This window comes from Lissotriton vulgaris, chromosome 1_1, assembly GCF_964263255.1.
Source record: "Lissotriton vulgaris chromosome 1_1, aLisVul1.2, whole genome shotgun sequence".
Taxonomy (NCBI): domain Eukaryota; kingdom Metazoa; phylum Chordata; class Amphibia; order Caudata; family Salamandridae; genus Lissotriton; species Lissotriton vulgaris.
The window spans coordinates 1,905,402,978-1,905,423,742 of record NC_141685.1 but is presented as its reverse complement, the minus strand read 5'-3'; the positions used below and the strand labels follow the sequence as shown (position 1 = coordinate 1,905,423,742).

The following is a 20,765-nucleotide window of genomic DNA, read 5'->3' as shown; positions in this document are numbered from 1 at the left end:
TCTTTTTTCCCGGTTAGACTATATACTGGTTGACAAAAAGTGGGCAGGGAAATTAAAGGATGTGCACATATCTCCCGGACACATCTCGGACCATAATATGGTTAGCATTACACTGGGGGAGATTAGTGTAAGGAAATGTGGTAGATGGACATTGAAGAGAGCTATCCTATTAGATCCAAGTGCAGCTGCCACACTGAAGGAAAAAAACGGTTGAATTCTTCCAGACTAATGCTAACTCCGCACCAATTGGAGTCATTGGGGACACCTTTAAGGCTTTTACCAGAGGGATTTTGCAAAACCAGGCATCCTATAGGAATAAAGCGGAGCGAGCCGAATTACAAAAATTGGAGAAAGAGATTGGGTACTTGGGAGAGAAGGTGCAGCAGGCCGCATACTGTGAGGAGGAGACAGAAAAAAAGTTGGACGAAGCTAGATTGAGTTATAGGTTGAAATTTGAAAGAGCAGAGAAAGGTGGGAGGCAAGATGCAAGCAGCCCTTTGAGTATGGAGAAGAGCGGGAGCTCTGCTAGCCTGGAAGGCGAGGGCAGACAGGGAGAGAAATAATATTAGAGAGTTGGTCTTAACTCCCGAAGGGGTTATTACTAACAATGAGGAGACAATGCAGGAAAGTATGGTAACACTCTTCTCAGAACTCTATTCAGAGTCAGAAAGACCAGATGCAGAGGCCATAAAGAGCTGGCTGAGTAACATCGCATTCCCGGTTTTAACGGCAGAAGGGTGGAATAGGAGTAATTCTTCGATATCTGAGGAGGAAATAAGAGAAAAACTAAAGCATATGAAGAATGGTAAGGCTGCAGGCCCCGATTCAGTTCCGGTTGAGGTTTAATAACTGATATCAGAAGAGATAGCCCCAGAACTGACAACCCTTTTTAATATTATATGTAAGGAGGGGGAGAAAATCCCCAACTCGTGGAATGAGGCTATAATTATGCTAATTTGAAAACCGGTTAAGGATCCAAGAAATCCTGACTCATATCGACCTATATCTCTATTAAAAGTCAACATAAAAATATATACTGGTATACTGGCGGGGAGATTGGCCAAGGTGGCACCACAATTGATACACTCTGACCAGAAAGGGTTTGTCCCCCAAGAGACAGATACAAGAGCTAACACTTTCATTAATAGGGACTATTGATTTAGCGGTTGCAAGCTCAATTCCGTTGGCAGTGATCACAATAGATGCCGCCAAGGCTTTTGATCGAGTCTGCTGGCCTTTCCTGCTGGCTGTTCTAGATGCAATGGGATTTTGCCCTAATTTTATCCAGGCAGTGCAAAAGTTATACTAGCAGCCCACGTCTAAAATTCTGCTGAATGGGAGGCTGACTAGGGGTTTCAAAATTAGGAGGGGGACGCGACAAGGATGCCCCCTGTCGCCCTTTTTCTTTGACATATATATGGAACCACTTGCACACAAAAGTGCAGAATAGATGATAAGATCATACCTATTCACCAGCTCCCGACATATAGCAAAATTGCACTGTGTGCAGAGGATCTTATAGTTTATACTTCTTATCCAACACAAACATTGTCAAGAATAGAATATATGACTGCTGAGCTCGTTGTATTTTCTGGATATCTTGTTAATTTAGCAAAAACTGAAGTATTGTGCTGGTACATGGCCAGTTGGGGTGGCAGAGTATGCTCTGAGATCAAATATCTGGGGATAACAATTGTCGAGAAGATAGATGAGATCTCCCTACGCAACTTGAAGCGTGTTATGAAGGAAGTAGACAGGAACCTAGGTAGGTGGAAGAATCTACCACTGTCCATATATGGGAGGATCAATTTAATAAAAATGTCTGTCTTGCCAAAATTAACCTATCTTTTTAACTCTATACCACTCAGCTTTCCCAAAGAGAAAATCATCCCGGGGGGTTCGGCTGTCCTGGAAAAAACTTAGAAGATGTCTTTAAAAAGTGGGGGTTGGCATTACCAGACATCAGACTGTACTGTATGGTCTTTCAATGGAAGAACCTCCGTATGTTGGTGGGAGAACCTGAGAATACTACATGGGGCCAAATATTGGGCGAAATGACTAAAGAAGTGGGAGGAGCCTTTCTCTATAAATTTGGAGCACAAAAATTCGTCCAAAAAGTAAGACTAAGGGTGCTTAAAGCAGCCGTAAGGCTCTGGTTTGTAGTGAGACGGACTTTAAAGATCGGTTACTTCTCTGATTGTGCCCCAATATGGATATCCCCGGGGACACCGGAATGCTTGAAGGATGTCTTGAGCCTTTCTTTTAAAGCAGGCAGGAGTCAAAAAGTGGGGTGACCTAATAACAGCAGATGGTTTGGTCCCATGCAAAGTTTTTAACATCACGACAGGCAGCAGGCTCTCCAGGTTCAAATACCTGCAGCTTACTTCATGGGCTGTGACTGTAGGTGTCAATTGGGACTGCAAAACTTTGCTACAGGATCCTGCCCAGAAACCTAAAGAAGTAGCAATATGGTATAGATATTTCTTGGAGGCAGAGGAATAGAACATGCAAGATCTATCTGAGGTCTGGACAGGGGTGCTGCAGGAGGGCAGTGTTAACTCTTTGCGGATGGACTCAGTTAAACTTCTTTATGCCATTGTAACTCCAGCTAATTTTATTGTCATCACTTTTTTGTTGTCCATAGGCTGTATTGGACACCACATGGATTATCGAAATTTGTGCAACAGCCGGTACCAAGATGTAAAAAATGCAACCACCCCAAGGCAAATGATCTGCATTTTTTTTCACATGTCGAGTGTTTAATGATTTTTGGAGGTCTGAGGAAAATAGCTAAGTGCCATCCTAGGAGAAAATATATTCTTAACCGAAACATTGGTACTCCTAGGAGTGGATTACGTTTCCCAACAGGCCCTAAATTATAAGCAGCGGGGGTTATTATTTTATCTAATACTCCTGTCTAGGAGGGAGATTTGTAAATATTGTCTAGACTTTCAATCGCCCAATGCAATTACCTGGTTGGAGGTGGTTCAATGGACATGTAGATTACACACTAAAGGGGCCAAAAGTAAATCTGTAGAGGTGTGGGAGCCTTTTTTAAATTGGTCAGGTTGAAAAGCAATTATTGGTCACAAATTCGGATAACTAGTCCAATGATTGCATCAAGCCATTGTTTGGGGCGGTATGGAGGCTTTGCCACTTCCCGCCCTCTCATTTTAAGAAGGACAGATGGGCGCCGTGGAAGGTGCTGTACGAAACTGCTTGGACCACAGAAGGATCGAGGGTGTTTTTCTCAATCATCCCAGATTGCAGTAACCTTGGTGTAATGAGGACACACAAAAAAAAGATACTGTTAACAGGAAGAAGCTGTGGGCCCTAATGGGGACAATGGGTGTTCAGGAGCCCCTTATTTCCCTCCTACACAGGCTTCACACCTCCACTTCTGTTGCCATAAGGAGAAAAAGACTAGGCCCATTGTTTCTACAGAAGGTGTACAGCAGGGGTGCATTTTAGCTAAATTTCTTTTTTTAATTTATACCAATGGCCTCGAGGCATTTTTAATAGATAAGAATTTTGACTTCCCCCGAATAGGTGACAATCCAGTCCTGCTAATATCATATGCAAATGATACTGTGCTAATGGCTTTGACAGCAACCAGCCTTCAGAAGTCACTCAATGGTTTTACTGAATTCATGTTGGCCCCTGACCTAAAAGTCAATTTTGTTAAATGTTATATAATAGTGTGCGGTCCTAAATCTACCAAACAAGAAAGTTTGCTGTAAGAGGAAAGACTACTGATAAGCTGACTAATTTTACCTACCTCGAGACTAATTTTAATAATACTATGAATTGGGGTCCCCTGGTCACTGCCAGGTTGCACATACCAGCAGGTTTGTTATGCCTGCAAACTAGGTCATTAACTGGTGACAGAGCTGGTTACTTTATACAAACCTAAATGTGCATCCGTCATATCCTATAGCGCAGGAATTTGGGGTTACCACAAAAGCCGCCAACTTCAGGTCACGGAAAATAAATTTACTGAAAGGCTATTGATGACCCTCAATAGTGTCCCCTAACTCTTTTGTCATCAGAAGTTGGGACTGGAATTCTTCCAGGATCAAATAGACATGGCGCCTCTTCTTTTATGGGCCAAAATCTGGCTGTCAGAGGATCTAACATTTACAAGGGACGCTATCAAGGATTGCACTCAGCTAGACAGTGCTTTGTCAATGCCCTCGCTTCGTTTTGTAGGAGATAGACTCTATGAGTTAGGTTTGGGGTACTACTATGACAACCCTGCTAGTGTTAGTTCAAATGCGAAAACAATCATAAAAAAGGCATACTATTCTAGGGCAAGTAAGCTTTGCTCACATGGGGAGCTTCCAGAACCTTAAAGTGTGCACTCTGTTCGCCAGCAATTTTATCTCACGTTTTACTACCAATGCCCGGGTTCAATTTCTTTTAACTAGACTTCACTTACACACTTGCACTTTCTAGTGCCCAAAACAGTCAGGATGGGTCGATAAACTCACACCTTGCCCTTGTGATAATATGGCAGTACAGAGCACCCTGCACTTTATGTTGTTCCGCCCCTTTTACGTAGATCCGAGTGGAACCTTGTTGGCTCCACTCTTCAGGGTAAACTGACCATAATAATAATAATGATACAGCCATTTATAGAGCGCGAACAGCTACCTCCAAATAGGTGTCCCGGCGCTATAGCGACCATATACCTATATTGAAGGTTTTGATATTTTGCATTCCTTGGCTACACTTGATATTTACACTGCTGTGACTAATTTGAATAAAATTGCAATGATCATCAGAAAACGTTATGAATTACAATAGTTGACTGCAAATGATACAACCTTTTAAAATTCTATTTATGAACTAACAAAGTTTTAGGATTATGTCGTAAGAGGTTGTATGGTGAATCTGAGATCAAGAAGATTTATATTTCTTTTTTAACTCTCTAAATTCCTGAAAATGAGTGCATGGATTTCACATTTGTTATTTCTCAAAAATGCTATGTAGAAACTTTTAGACTGTATTGTATGTCCGTTTGTTCAAACTTTTATGGTCTTTTAAGCCCAATATAGTTTATTTCACTTGACTCGACTTGATATATATATCCGGATGTCGGAGGTATATTTGCGTGTTGCCACACACACACTGGGGAACCTGTCCCTTGGTTTCTGGGGGCAATTGTGGCACAAACAGTTGTGGGATTTCTAAGGTATTGGAAAACCCCTGGACCGCCGCTACCCAAGTGGTAATGGATGCTGACGAGTTCAGACCATGACTTCATGGGAAGTTGCAGTTTACCTAAACTGTGCCTTAAAGTACCAAAATCTATAGGGATTTGTAGAGGATGTAAGAGCCTGCAGGGATTTGCTCTAATATTCTTTAATACTTCTTTAGTGGTGAAAGATTCTACATGTCCAGTTAGATGAATTCTGGGACATTGAGCCACTTTCAAAGATCAGAAGGTTTCCTCTAATGGGAGCAGAGCAGCACGCTCATCCTTAACTCTCAGCGCGAGCATCTGAGAGAATGGCATTTGAGAAAGGCAATCTAGCTGAAACGTGTTATGCCATAACAAAAACAGTATACCCTGCAGACCTGCTGTGTTCCTTGTTTGTTCTGGTAGCCCAAAGAAGAAGAGACTCATAACCATGTAATGGTTATTCTCCTAATCAATATGAGTTGTTGAATACTATGATACTATGATTATCCCTTGAATAATATTGAGGGTTTTAAGTAAGTTGGAAGCAAAATATTTGTTCTATCTCTTTTCCATATGTCTCAAGCATCGTATGCATGCTTTAGCTCTACTCTACATGTTGCCTGATATTATACACCTATACGAAGCAAGCAGATGGCATATTTGTATTGTTTGCACTGACATGTTTAATGTGTTTAAGAAAGCAGACAAATGGGTCTGCTCAACTACACAATCTCTCCATAGGATGTCAGCTATTCAGAAATGGAAAATGTGAATCCTCAAGAATGTCTTGGATCTGACACAAACAGCGAGCACTCTTATTCTATGTGCTGATCATTTGCAGGGAATGATATGCAAACATTTGCACTATGGATACCATCAAATAGCTTGGAGTGTTCCTGCAGCATAAGCAATCTTATACAATGTCTGAGATAAGATTGAAATGGTCTTCTCTTGTTTTTGATACAGAGCTCTCTTATTCATATTAGCATTCTGTCATACTCTTCCCTACTCTTGTGAGGGTGCAGTGGTTCCTAGCAAAGGATAAATTCAAAATTTAAATCAATTTTTGTAAAGCGCGAACTATTCATCCTTACTGGTCTCAAGATGCTGGGGGCCGTCATGGAAATTAAGTGAGCTATTGCCCAGAGTCACATGCTGCTGAGCTGAGCTGCCACCGGAGCCAGGGATTGAACCATGAACCCTGCGCTCCGAAGTCAGCTACCCTGGCCGCCGCACCACACCTCTGCAGTAGAGCTAACTGGTGTGTGCGTTCTGTAGTTGAGCTAATTGGTGCGTGCGATCCTACCACTATACAGATCATGTGGGCAGTGCTTAGTTTAGAAATGTATAAGTGCTGGGGTCTAAAGTTTGCTCAGAAGCCCATGGTTGATGCTGTTGAATGCAGGGGTTATCAAATCTGCATAATCTTGGTCCCACTTTTCACCCCACACCAGACACTCCATTTGCCTTTAATTAACTCTTTCAGGTTTTTTTTCCTCACTATTTTCTTTCTTTCTCATTGTTGTTACTTCTTGCTCTTCCTCCATCTGTGTCATTTTTGTGTTTTTCTCTCTCTTCCTCTAGGCAAAAGTCTGATGAGTAAAAACAAGTGTTGGTCCCCATGAAAAAGTGGATTATTAGTTGGAGGAGAGCTTAGTCCTCATTAAGTAATAATGTCACAATTCTGTACCAGGTCCAGTTAAGTCTCTATAATTTAAACTTAAGCTCATACCTTGGTTGCTGTAGCACAAGGCAGACATGCTTAACTTAGGAGAAATATGTGAAGCATTTATCAGTACTAAAACAGTTACAAAGTAGGAAAAAAGCATATTAAAATCCCACTCCAATTTATGATAATAGTAATACATGTAGTGAAGAAATAGACAACATTACAAGAAAAATTGGATGTGGGGAACCACAGAAATAATTTTTAAATGTTTTAAGTCAAAATAGCACCTATAAGTGCAGTTATCTGTTCATGCTAGACTTGCTCCAAATCAAAGTTTAAGGTCGACCATGTCAGCCGGTTAGGTACAGTGCCTGGGTTAGTCCTGATTGGTAGTTAACCTTCTGACTGGATAAAAGTCCTTGTTGGTGGTAGTCGGTAGGTCAGGCTACAGGACGGGTCCAAAGGAGGGCTTGATTACAGTGGTGTGGGTCCTTGGTGTGAGCCTTGGCTCTTGCGGAAAAATTGACGAGGTCTTCATCGATGGCGGGTAGCTCCGAGCAGTTAATTCCGTAATCTATACTCTGAAAGATTTAGTCCGCGTTCAGATGCTGTTCAACATTAGCCTCAGCAAAGTGCATCATGTGTTCGAACGTAATAACTTTTCTGGAAGTAGAAATCCTTTCAGCAGGGGAAATAAGTGCGTTGAATATAATCAGCGATTCGACGTTAGAAGTGAAAGCTTTTGTTTCAATCCAGGTATCTGCTGGTTCCAAGGAGGAACAGTTCTGAAAACATTTCTAAGAGTCCAGTTTTTCAACTTTTAGGATTAGAGGAGTACACTCTCACACCAGCAAAGGGTCTAGGACCTTGTGGGCATCACTTGTGGGTTAGGACTCTGCTCACTGAAAGCCACCAGCATGGTCCAGCGCAAATGCAGTTTGAACTGGTTAGCTGGGCTCTTGGAAAAAATTGACTTCTGCAGCTTTTGCGGCCTTGTAGCTTAACAAGACATCAGACAACTGACCCTGAGAGTCCACTTTTTTGTCATGGATAGAAGTGGGAGCAGGTCCAGCCCTGGGGGGGTCTCTTTCCACAGGTTCAACAGCAGGTGCAGTCCTTCTTCTGTCTTTCACAGGTACTGATGTATTCTGAAGGAAGTATCCAAAGATGCAACATTTATGCCTTGCTAAAACTTGTAGTTGGGAGAGACTCCCAGACCAATGTGGCGAAAGTTCCTCGGGGCAACGCTACTCACTGTACTTCATTTGTTTGAGGTTTGGCCCTACACTATCGCACAGTGCACTGTTCTATCAAAATCCAACATGGCAAAGCCTTTTTTACCCCGGGCAGAACTCTGGGCACACTCCTGAGGTGTTTTTAGGGAAATGAGGAGCTCCCCTGGGAAACCATTTGTGAAACAGTGTCTCCATCCTCCTCACACAGGGATTAGTGCCAACTTGTCTACCTGGCCAGGTCTAGGTGTGAGTTACATCTGCCTGTGACAAGGGGTGCCCTTTGAAGCTTGTGCAATTGGTGGGCACATCACCTAGGCCATACTTGCAGGAGGACGTCACACCTCCTCCTGCACTAGGTCCAGTTTCTTCCCTTTCCTGGGCACTATTTACACCTCCTTGCAGGGGGTCAGCAGGCTGCCAGGTGGCAGCTGGGGATTAAGGCTACTAGTTTAGGCAGAAAAAGTGACTTTCTACAGCCACTTTTTCTGAAATAGATACTCAAAATTTGGTCTTAGTATTAAGTTGGATTTTGTTTAACTTGGGAAATTAGTATTTGAAGAATTTTTCTTGCTAGTTACAATCGAAAGTTAGCTTTATTAAGTGTAATAAAGTAACCCAGTGTTTTCTGTGGCACAGCCAGACTTGCACCAGGGTAAAATGAGTGTGGGGCCTTTTTTCACTTACAACATGTAAAAACATCAAATATCCTTTTTTAAATAATGCGCATCCTGCCACATTCTGCTTAAGGGCTTGTAAGGCCTACTTTAAGAATGACTTACTACTATTTAAAAGGACGTTTTTGGACTGGGGAAAGTTTGATTTTGACAGGTCGAAATGGCAGTTTCAAAACAGCTCTGCTAGGCTTCTGTGGCAGGCCTAGAGACATTCTTTACATGGTCACTTTGATGGGAGCACGGGTGCTTCAGTTCTCTAGTGCCATTTAACTTACAGGCCCTGGGAACATGGGGTACCATACACTACGGACAAAGTTAATGTGTCAATCAGGAATGTTTACCAATTCAACAGGGGTCAGAGCATATGCATTGGGGCTGGTTATCAAGATGCATTGTATGTGTGTATTTACATATTCGGAGCCCATTCTCAGGCCAATTATCAGTGTTTTAGGAGTTGGAGAGGGAAGATGGTCATGCATATAAAGTGACCAAGAGGAATGAAAACCAGACTAGACATGATGATTGAATGTTGATTGGTGAAAACAATAACATCTCACCATCACACCCAAGTTCAAACCACACACTGGAAACTTCAAGCTCTGCCTAACAATATTACCATAGCAAAAACTCCATACAGTTGCCACATAACATATTCTTAACCACCATCCAAAACATAAAATCCCGAACTCTGTACATTACCATTGCTAATTTGATAAAATCTCTTTTTCAGAGTGTATTTGCCTCTGGTAATAATATAAACATGATGCTACTGATTATACCTCTAACACCATCAGCATCATTTAAAAAAAATTTACTTGAAGGATTTGTTCTATAAGACACACAGGAAGTCTGAAATATGTTTTTGCTCTTCAGAGCACATGGCCTTTCCAATGCAGTTTCAGTATTTGTGTAGCTAAAAGTAGGCCAATTTTCGCTCATAAGTCATAGAACCTAAATCTAATATTACATTTAAAGACACCTCGCTGGTAGGTGGTTGATTGCTAGCTACACTCACCCTCTGTGGGTCAAAATGACTCTTTTCCTGAGTCTACTGTACTAATGCAGAACTCATTCTCACACATTCCTACATTTTTTCCTCCGTAGTAAACACCCTGGCAGATATGCTGTGCCTTTTGCTGTGACAAAGTTTTATGCTGTTATTACGGTTTTGTTATTGCCAGCCATCACAGGCTTGGCTGACAATGGCAGTGGTCCCATGCAGCTGCTTTATTGCCATTACCCAGCTGTTCGCTGCACTGTGGCCTCTGCTGGCCCCTCATTATGATGTATGTCTCTACTTTGGCATCATCATTCTGTTCTCTCTACCAAATATCATTCTTTTTATTTGATCTCACATAAACATGCAATACAATAGCCTCAAAGCCCGCCGTAGCGGGCTATACGGCTATTAAAGGCCTGCGGCAGCGTTAAAGACCCGGTCCGAAGGCGAGGGCCTTTAACAAGGCAGCAGGACTTTAATAGCTGGTATAGCCCAGCTCCGAAGGGCTATAAGGCTATTAGAACATTCTCCCACTAGAGGGCAGTATGCTCTAACGAATTAAACAGGGAGCACGAGGGGATTGAAAACCGCTCAGGCTCCCTGAAGCCTTTGTTCACAGCCACAAAGAAGCATTGGAATGTTGGAGCTCCAGGCTTCTACCAGCCATTATAAGCCCGGAGCACTCCATTGTTTTCAATGGAGCTCCCAACATTCCAATGTTCTAATATCTAATTCCTTGACATTCAAATTTCTGACTTTCCTACACAAACACCTTGAAGTACACTATCGAGGTAATAGTTTAATTGACAAGCCAACAATATCAATACACCTCTTAGTTAACCACAGAGAATGTCAGTGGGCATGACATCCTGGAAGAACAATTAATAATCTTACAACTGAATAATGAGAACTGTCTTTTAGTTATTAACAGCAGGTACATTTTGAACAGCTTTCTCATATCTTGATATTTTTGCTCTCACCGGATTTGAAATATGGCCATATTGTTTGCGTCCTTCTAAGGATAAGTAGCCACATTCCTTCTGAGAATACTCCACCATCCTCATTATCTTAAAACCTAAGTGCAGTTTCAAGTCTGAATTTCTTGTTTCTGCATGCTAATAATTAAACCACACAGTAGTTTTTTTCACACCAACAGTAATTACTTCTGTGAACTACAATGTTTGAAGCATTGGAAAAGCGAATAGGTCTCACCTATGTGAAAGTTATTGGTTTTGCCAATGCCTTTTACCCATGTTGTAGAGTAGCATGGCTATAAGATATTTTAAACAGTGCTATGATGCAGGACTGAGAAGCAAAACACAAATGCTATGATGTGTTCAGTGCTGACTGCATTCTAGCCCTTTTTATGATCTTATTGCGGGCGGAGGTCCAACACAGACAACAGGACAGTAGGGGTTAGAGGGAAGAAGTAAAATAGACAATGGGAGAGTGGATGTGGGAGGGAAGAAGCAACCCCAACAACCCCATGGTGGTTTGTGGGTTGGAAGGGAAGAAGCAATACAGACAACAGAGGGTAGGAGTGAGAGAAAATGCAGGAAGGACAAGAGGGTGGTGGGGGATGGAATAACTGCGCTAGCTAGAAAGAAAAATAGTACTTAAACATACGTCTCCTAGCTCATGCTTAGAAATAAAAATAGTACCTCAACCAGAGCGCAGGAGCGGAGGGACCCTAATCATGATGAAGCAATCAGTACTTAGTCCATGCTCCAGATGAAAAAAGACGAAGTGAAGCCTGTACACACTGCCCAATTAGGAGGCAGCAGATGAGAGTGGCATTGAATCCTACAATTTGTAAGCAATGGGTGGCTCCAGGACCCTTCTAGTAAACAATACCTCTTGCAAGCGACAGCACATGCATTGTCACAAGCGAGACCTAAAAATGAATGACAATAATAACACGTCAAGGGGTAGGAGGGTAGCCATGCATGCTGGAATACAGAAACTCTCAAATACCATTGTATGTCATTCAGGACACCCCCATCAAAGCTCACAGTTGCATCTCCCCCTCTTTCAAGTCAAGCTCTAAACATCAAGCACCTATTCATTTGATGACTGAGTTTGGATTACCTCATCTTCAAGACCCAGCTGTGCTCAATGGATCAATTGCTGTCATTTCAATCAGTAGGACACAGCTTTTAATATCAGGTTTGCTCTGTATCCATTCTGTCACTTGAACCATGCCCACGTGAGCTGTTGGCTTTGATTAGTCCATTGCTTTCCCAGAAACCACACATTACCGTTTATTTTCCCCATCTGTATAGCACTGCTGTATCTGACAAGGCAACTTTTGACTTCCCATGAATAATTCTGTATTTCAAGGCCTGTGGGGAACAAATGCTTTGAAGAAGAAACAAAACAGCGCCTCAATGATTTGCTCATCAGTTAGAACCATTAGGCATTCAAGGCCTGCTCACTGTGTATAACTAAGACTCTCGATTTGGTAAAGAGCCAAATTACTTTCACAAACAATCTCATGTGTGGCAGCTCTTTCATTATAGCTGACAATCAGCAAAATCCGAAAAATTATGATTTTTTTTTAGAGCATGTCAGTAAGTTTTCAAACTGAATATTCAGTGTGCTGCAGCTGCTCCGGTGTTTGCGATACAAAAACGTCTGAGATGCTAACCTTACTCATTTTTCTGCAGTCGTCTACATTATAAAAATATGTGTTTAATAATCTTTTTAGGGTTCACTTCTCTTGCATACATGTTGTATAACATTTGTTTTAAGACTGTGCACCCGTGTGACGTGACGGCAGCTCTGCTATCATCTGCTGCCAATTTCCCAACTAACCTGTAGTAACTTTTCTGCCAATAGGATTGAGGAAACATGGAAATTAATCTAATCCATTTACATTGAAGATAGTTAAGTGCCAACTTAGAATGTGGAGCATATTATTTCTGAAACATGTATCTAAGGTTTGTGCTACAGTAAACTCCAGACATGAATATACTTCTGCTTCTCTTCTATTCCATGGCATTTTAAACCCAAACAGAAGTAGCAGTTTTACCAGGACAGTAAGAGCAGGGTGAGGATTAACGCTACTTACGTATATTTAATTAAATTTATTTGAAAAACACTTTTATGTTAGTGAATGAAATCGTTTTCTCCAACTTTACTTCTATAGCTTAGTGGATACTTCATGCATCTGTAGGGAAAGCCAATGAAGCTTCACTGAACTCATAAGGATATTGCCTCTTGAGCAATTAGTTTCTCTGTATCAAAAGTAGTCTTTATTTTGTTTAATAAACAAAAATGGGGAGGAAAAATTAATCTGGGTCCTAGTAAGCACAAATCTTAAACAAATAATGCAAATACCGGAAACGCTGATGGCATATTTTTATAGTATTTCTAATTTTAGGTGCCTCTCCCAGAAATGTGTCTGCACACCTTTAGGTTAACCAAAGTTAACCCAAAAAAACGTTTTGATTTTTCCAGTAAGAAAAACCACACATCTATGTAATCAAATATTTTCAAATTGATGAAGTCTTTCAAAGTGAGTCTTGACTCACGCCGACTCTTTACATTAACGTTATGCGCTTGCAAAAAGTCTTCTATGCTGTGCCATGAGATCCCCCCCTACTCCGTTCCTCATCTTTTCCTAATTTAATGAGGGTAACCCACCCCTTGAGACTTGACGTCCTTCTGGCTTCTTACTCTTCCTTGCCCTTGAAGAACTCGGTAACTTGTACTTTCTCTTTACTGTGCAGAAATGGCTTTGTATGGCCTTTCTACACTTATTCGTTTGGGGTGTTGTCTCTTATGGGTGGATGTGAGCGGCAGCATGTTCCCAGATTCCATACCTTTAAAATATTGATAGTTTGCTGAATGTCCGTATGGCATGGGCTGAGCTAGGTCAGTACTGTCTGTAGTTCCAGTGCCTCCCTCATGTTGACTTACCATGCCATACCAGCTAGAGATGACATTTGCAGCAGCTTAGAGCATCCAATGAGTAAGCAATGTATAGGCCTCAAAATGTTAGAGACAAAGCAGATGCAGGAAAATATTGTAAATTCTGCTTCAGAGGCGACTGGCGCCTCGTCAGTGTCCAAGTCCTGAGACAAAAAACGAGGATGTCTATCTGAGACAGTAGGCTGATTATGGCCTACAGAGCAAATAGTTGTGACTCCAATAGGTGTATTTATAGTGTATTTTTATGTTGTTTGGTAAGTTGTTCTGGAGCAGCTGGCCTTGAAGATACCTTCTCAAATCGGTGGCAGTAGGGAACCTTTTGAAATACTTTGTCGTTACATTTCTAGCGGTGACAGACCCAAGGTCGAGCAAGGGACTTTAGTACTCCTATCGCATTCATCTAATGAGCTGAGGGAATGGAGACCTCTGAGAAGGAAACAAAAACCAAAGACCAAGAAGTGTCTTTGACTTCATGTGTACTTGCTCCTGCGCCTCGTGTTCTGGTTCATATGGCCTGGTGCCGCTTCTCACCTGTTGAGGTATTTGTGTACAACTCTCACCTGCGCCAGAAGTGCTTATGCCACAGCCTTTATGCCAGCTGTGGCTCCTTTGCTGGCAGCTCTTCTGTCTGTGCCAGTGGTCCTTGTGCCATTACCCTCCCGCCGACCCCATGTTCTTTGAGCTCTAGAGAAAGAGCAGCTCCAAAGTTTTGCCGAAGCTACCCTCAGCACTGTTTTGCATAAAATGTTCCCCAGGGTGGTTCCACCAAGCATGGGAAAAGGCCATTTCTAGTCCCAGACGAAGACAAGACCAGTCAAGAACGTGTGATGGGAGAAACATGCACAAATATGAGATGAGACATTCTTGAAAAGTTGCTCGCAGGCCTGTATAGGAACCTGAGTTTGCAGCATCACAAAATGATGTTGCTGAGAATCCTATGCCTGAAATATTCTGTCATTTCGAAGCAGCTCTTTTTAACCGTCCTTTCCTCACACAGGGAATGCGGAAGTCATTGCATGAAGTACTGAGCTATACTGGGCAAGGCCTGAATTACATTTTATTTAGGGGGCATGGTAATGCACCCAGTCGTATCAGTAGTTACGGTGCTTTACTGTATTACTGCTGAAAACAACAGGGCTCTTAAATAGCGGCCATAAATGTCTATGATGTTGCTCCAGAGTCTCAAAATTCCTTATTTTCAAATGTTGCACAAGGGTACATGAAATAGTGGAACATTCTTCAGCAAATGGAGGCACAAAAAAATGGTCCCATGCATTTTGCCCCACTTTTAGACTGGGCTGCGTTAGAAACCTTACTTAAAAAGTACCTTATTTTACAGCAAAGCATCACTTGTATTGAATGCGCTGCTGAAATATGAAACAAATATGTGAATTTCTCTCCCCAGCGGTTATATAGCACTGAACGGCAATTGTTCGTGTTAGGATTAATAAAAACCTCATTAATTTCCTGGGTGCAATATGAAATAATTAATTCATGAGTTTTAACCACTGTCACGGCTCAAAGCTCATCATACAATACCTACAGGAAATACACAATGCGAGGGATCAAGGAGGAAATGTGTGCAAATCATCGGCCGCCCTTCGCTTGTCAGGATAATCAAGTACTTGTGTGATTGCCCAGAAGACTTTGGCAAAGCCTTGAACCTTAAAACTAACAGCGTTTGCCAGCTGGTTCGCCGCATGATTGTCACATTCAGTGACATGTAACAAAGTAAATGAGGCCAATTACTTGTCGGAATCGCTGGTGCTGACAGTGCATTTTCCCTTATGGCCGCCTTGCAAATTGTAGAACTGCTTCCTTTCGACGGCCCAATCAAAAGCCACAGGGACCTTCAAGCAATCACTGCATGCAGTTTAGACGGTAATTAACTAACCCAATATTTACAAACTCAAAGACAAGTGAATGCATCTAAGAAAGATGCAACACAGAATGGAACAGAGAAATGCAAAAATACACGCTATGCGTTCATGTTGCTAATTTGAAGAATTACACTGAAATGATGGGCTAATAATCGTTTTGGCCTACTTGATGTAGGGTGCTACAGAAAGGAACAAGGTGTGAAAGCTACAGCAAGAAAAAGGATTCTGAGATATATTTTTTTTTTAGTTCCACACTACAGTCAGATGTCTTGTTGAAGAGCGATTGTGGGTAATATAATACATTGAGTGAGCTTTAGGTCAGCCCCTTACTCATAGTTCTATAACTTTCTAGTCTATCTATACATGAAATGGAGGAGGAGGCAAGAACTGACTAAATGGTGTCAGACTATATCCCAATCATTCTCTGACACACCAGAATTAGTTAATGTTCCGGACAGGTCACAAGGACGGACTTTGTCGGCACTAAACAGGCAAGATGTACTCCTTCCTTCATGTATGATCAACAGATGTATGACTCTACATAATTTAGATAGTATTGGTGACAGTGATGTAGGGCACCTAATTGCCGTGTCAAATACCCCGAACCTCTTTGTGGTATATTAGTGGGCCTTAACATGTTGGCATAATGCTGGGGCCCTGCACTGAACAGCCCTCCAGATATTTATTTTTTACTCATGTAATAAAGAGTGAATATAAAAGGTCACAACAGTCACTCCGATACATATTTTTAGCTTTAGTGTTTCGTGGCCTTTAAGACAGTGAATAGCAGTCACCCATCCTTCCAACCAAAGAGCTCCAGCAGGAGTTCACCGTATGTAACTCCCATGTCTCAACGGGGAAGGTGGCCAGATGACAGAGCTTTTCACCTTGGTGAGTGATGGCGTTCGTTTTGTGTTTGTCTCACACAGGAGCATCTGCATCTGCATCTGCATATCACCATGTTTTCCTTGGATGTTGTGCATCCTTACACTGCTGATGTCAGACCATTGTAGTGCATACAGTGATCTATTTTCTCTCCACTTACATCCATGGCAGTCATCTTTGCATGGTGTTTCTTAAAATATAACTAAATACTTTCAAAGGCGACTGCTACAGATGCATGAACATCCATGGTGGCCGTCTTTGAATGCGTCATCTCATACTATAAGAAAACCCTTTCAAAGTTGACTGCAACTGATGAACGAGCATCCACAAAGGCAAACACTAAATGAGATTTCTTAATATATAACTAAACACATTCAAAGTCCGCCACCATGGATGTGCGCATCAGCAATGAATGAATGAGTCATATTTATAAAGCGCGACAGCTGCTCCAATCCAAGCGTACCAGTGCTAAGTTAATGAGGAAAAGCAAGAAACTGTGATGAAAGGTGAAAGGATAACCTGAGTCATTTTGCTTTGAAGAGATGTATCTTCAAGAAGCCCTGAAGATGGACTTTGAAGAGGTACAACAAAGGTGTTATGGAAGGGAGTTCCACAGACTAGGGGCTAGAAAAGTTAAGGATCTACCACCAGCTCTTGCTTTACGAACCTTAGGAATGCAGAAAAGATTTTGCCCTGCTCAAAGCTGGGGTGTGGGGGTGGGGGGGGGCAATTGTTTTTTATATTATCCTGAATAAAAGTAGGGCCCATCTGTTGTACAGCCCGAACATGATCATAAGGGTTTTGAGTTGTATTCTTTGGCTGATTGGAATCCAATTCATAACTCTCAGATCTTGTCGAATTGAGTTTCATTTTGAATGTTCAGGATCAGTTGAGCTGCCGCATTCTGTACCTGTTGTAATCTGTTGATCAGCTTTTGTGGAGACCCAAGGAGAAGGATATTAGCATAGCCCAACCTTGATGTAATCAAGGAATGGACAATGACTTCTGAGTGTTCTCTGGCAGGAATTTTAGAGTCTTTCTCAGATAATTCATTAAGAAAAACAGATTCCGGCAGTAGACTTCATCTGGAGTTGTTCACTGCAAAGTTGAGGCAATATCCAAACAACATTTTTTGGACAACAACTAATTCAAAATCGGCCAACATTTCCTTGTGCGTGAGCAGTTAAGTTTGTGTGCCACAGTGAAGACAGCAACACAAGAAAAAAATTCAAGCATTCTAATGCCTCGTCGGGGAATGTAAGCGATACATAAATGCACTTGTAATACAATGAGTACTTTTGTTTTCGTGAACATTGTCACATCCACCATTATAAAGTCATAATGTGCTGCTACCTGTTATGCATTATATATTTCATAGACACGCATTGCTCTCAAGTGATTCCTGCTGCAGTTAAATTTCTAGTAGTGTTTCAGAAGTCTAAGTGAATGTGGTCTGCGCTTCTTGCTCCAACTGGAAAGACAGGCAACTGGAGGCCATTGGTGCACGGCTCTGCATTTCTGCAAGCTTCAACTCTGAGGCCCCCTGACAGATGTGTAACCTCCTAAAATACTACTTCAATGCACTTGGCAACATCCCTTTCGAGGTGTCTGATAGCGTGAATTACGCCAAGTGGATTGATATGGCAAAGTGATCTCAATAAATATAAAATGTATGACCTTATGTAAAAATAGATTCCCTGCTCCAACAATGATGCATAATTTGCATGTAGTATAGGCACTGATGTGAAACAGCTATAGCTTGTTTACATACAGACATAAAACATGTTATCTTCTTTTTTGGTGGTTGAATATACAAATATCATAAGGTCTACATTTGTGACGATGCAAACATATCTGTGTTTGTGTGCAAAAGGCCCAGAGGCATTTGCATGACAAAGAATAGCTATAATGTATCGGAGCAGTTTATCTTTTGCTCCGTTTCTGGTTTATTGCTTGCAGTCCATGGTAAAATATGTGGCATTGCAGAAATATATATTTTTTCATATCTACTTTTTCTGAGTTTGTTTCTAATGGATTTACAATTTATTCCTTACTAAAAGAGACAATAGATTAGAGCAGTTATTATTGGGTCCACTTACAATTAACTCAGTGCATCTGGCCTTTCAGTCACAGCTCCTTTTCCTAATTGATCACTTTTTGTAGCCATTATGATCATGTTTTTACCATAGGCCATGCAGTGACCGCTAATTAAAAGATCTTTCTTGGGTGCATGCCTCATTTCACATCCAGCATTGCTCGATTGATTATACTCTGCATAGTCCGTGTCTATTATTGACTTTTAGTGAGAACACAACATTAAAACACACCCATTTACTACTGCTTTCTGTTTTTAAAATATTTGTTGTAGTTCGTGTTAATACACGAGAAAATGCATATACCTCTTGGTTTGTGTGCAACAATCCCTCACACTTCCTCTCTCCTCTCTATAATGCCTGCTCACAAATGCTGCCTTCCTGTACCTCCTTGCGCAGTGCTCCGGCCAACCCCTCAGCTCCCCTCCGGTGCCCCTCCCACTCGTCCCTCTCTCTCTCATACCTCTCACTCGCACTCTTCCTGTCTCTCACATGTTGGTTCACTTCAGGTCTTCGAGCACAGTTTCTTTCCCGTACCTTTTGAAGATTTCATCCCTCAAACCCACACTTTCTTCCTCTTCTTGGGGTGTCTTCTGCGTACACAGGTGCACCCTCTTATACGTCTGTGGCCTGCTCTCCCCTTCTTTCTCTCTTTGTCACACACTCTTTCTACTCTTTCTACTCCTCTGTCTGAAGTTTATTCACAACTTCATGCACCTATCTCTCTCTAACTGGCTTTCCATCTATTCTGTGCAGCTCTCACCCCTATCTATTCACCATACCTCATAATTCCACTACACAAATGCACTACACACCACACAATTCCACCCCACAGAATTCCACAACTAGCAATTTCAATTCAACTTCTATAATTCCACTCCAAACCTCATACATCTACACCACTCCAAACCAAAACACATGGGTAAAAGACATTGTCATTTACAATGCCAATAGCTCTAACTCTCGCAAATGCAAGACTTATGCATTGCAAATGCTTGTTGACATTTGATATACTTCTATTTTTTGGGTGTTTTAGAAAGAGTATTTGTTTCAACTTCATATATTTCTAGTTTTTTCCACAATTGTATTTGGAAAAAGTTTGTGGCAGAGCAATGTCAGTGAATTTTTTGGGGTTGTACAGAATCTATATATCCGATGTGGAGTTTGGTTCTGAATACTTATATTCTGATTGTGATAGATATGCGAGTCTACATTCGGTGTAAATTTCAACTCCAAAGTGTGTCTCCCGGGTGAACCCAGTCAGGTCACTGAGTTTCAGGTATACTTCGTAATGCAGTTTTGGGAGGGGTTACATTTTCTATGATTATATATTTAATATGTAACTTTTGAAAATAGAGGAATATCGCTCAGTACATGATCGCTTGTGTACCGTTCTGGACCTAGTCAACAAAAGAGAAAGACTCTTTACTGCATAATTGAATGCATCGCAGAGCTCATGCCAATATCACTAATTGACACGGAGTGCTTTAAAATAATTTTTTTTTTAATTCTTTCATAGTATCAGTACTCATAAGCCACATCAATACAAAGTGCATACGTAAATAAAATCTTAACATTAACGGATCTTATTTTTATTTTCAGAGCATGACGAATGTGCCACAAACCAACACAGCTGTGATGAAAATGCACTCTGCTTTAATACTGTGGGAGGGCACAACTGTGTCTGTCAGCTCGGGTACACAGGAAATGGAACTGTATGCAAAGGTACCTTTTCAGAAGATACACGCATTATACTTAGGCTTTGAATTAAATAGAATATTTGAATATAAGTGATGTGCTACTGCTTTCCAGAAAGTAATGTAATGTATAATTTAGCATTTATGGCATTAGCATTTCTGCCCATACTTGTATCTTTTATATGACGCTTATTGATTGGTGACTTTGTGCTGCTTATTTATTAACTTCCAATAGAACCTGCTGGCGCTGATTCAGAGTAATTATCTGAGAATATTTTGTGATAATTTGTTAATAATAAATCACTTTGAATAAACATGAAAGGCAGGTCACTGGATAACCCTTCAAATGCCACTTACAAAGGTTCCCTTCTTCCTCTATTTCAGCTTTTTGCAAAGATGGCTGCAGAAATGGAGGCACCTGTGTGGCTCCAAATATCTGTCTATGTTCTCAGGGATTTACAGGTCTCAGCTGTGAAACAGGTAGGAACCCTACTTCCTATATTCACCCTATGAA

The 20,765-nt window shown here is 41.4% G+C and overlaps 1 protein-coding gene across 1 annotated transcript in view; it reads left to right on the top strand.

Moving 5' to 3' along the window:
- Nucleotides 1–20,765, top strand: part of NELL2 (neural EGFL like 2) — a 1,025,546-nt gene that overhangs the window by 764,641 nt on the left and 240,140 nt on the right. The window contains exons 14-15 of the mRNA XM_086919530.1: nt 20,157–20,279; nt 20,636–20,731. Of these exons, the coding sequence (XP_086775656.1) occupies nt 20,157–20,279; nt 20,636–20,731 (219 nt within the window). The remainder of the gene's footprint in view (nt 1–20,156; nt 20,280–20,635; nt 20,732–20,765) is intronic.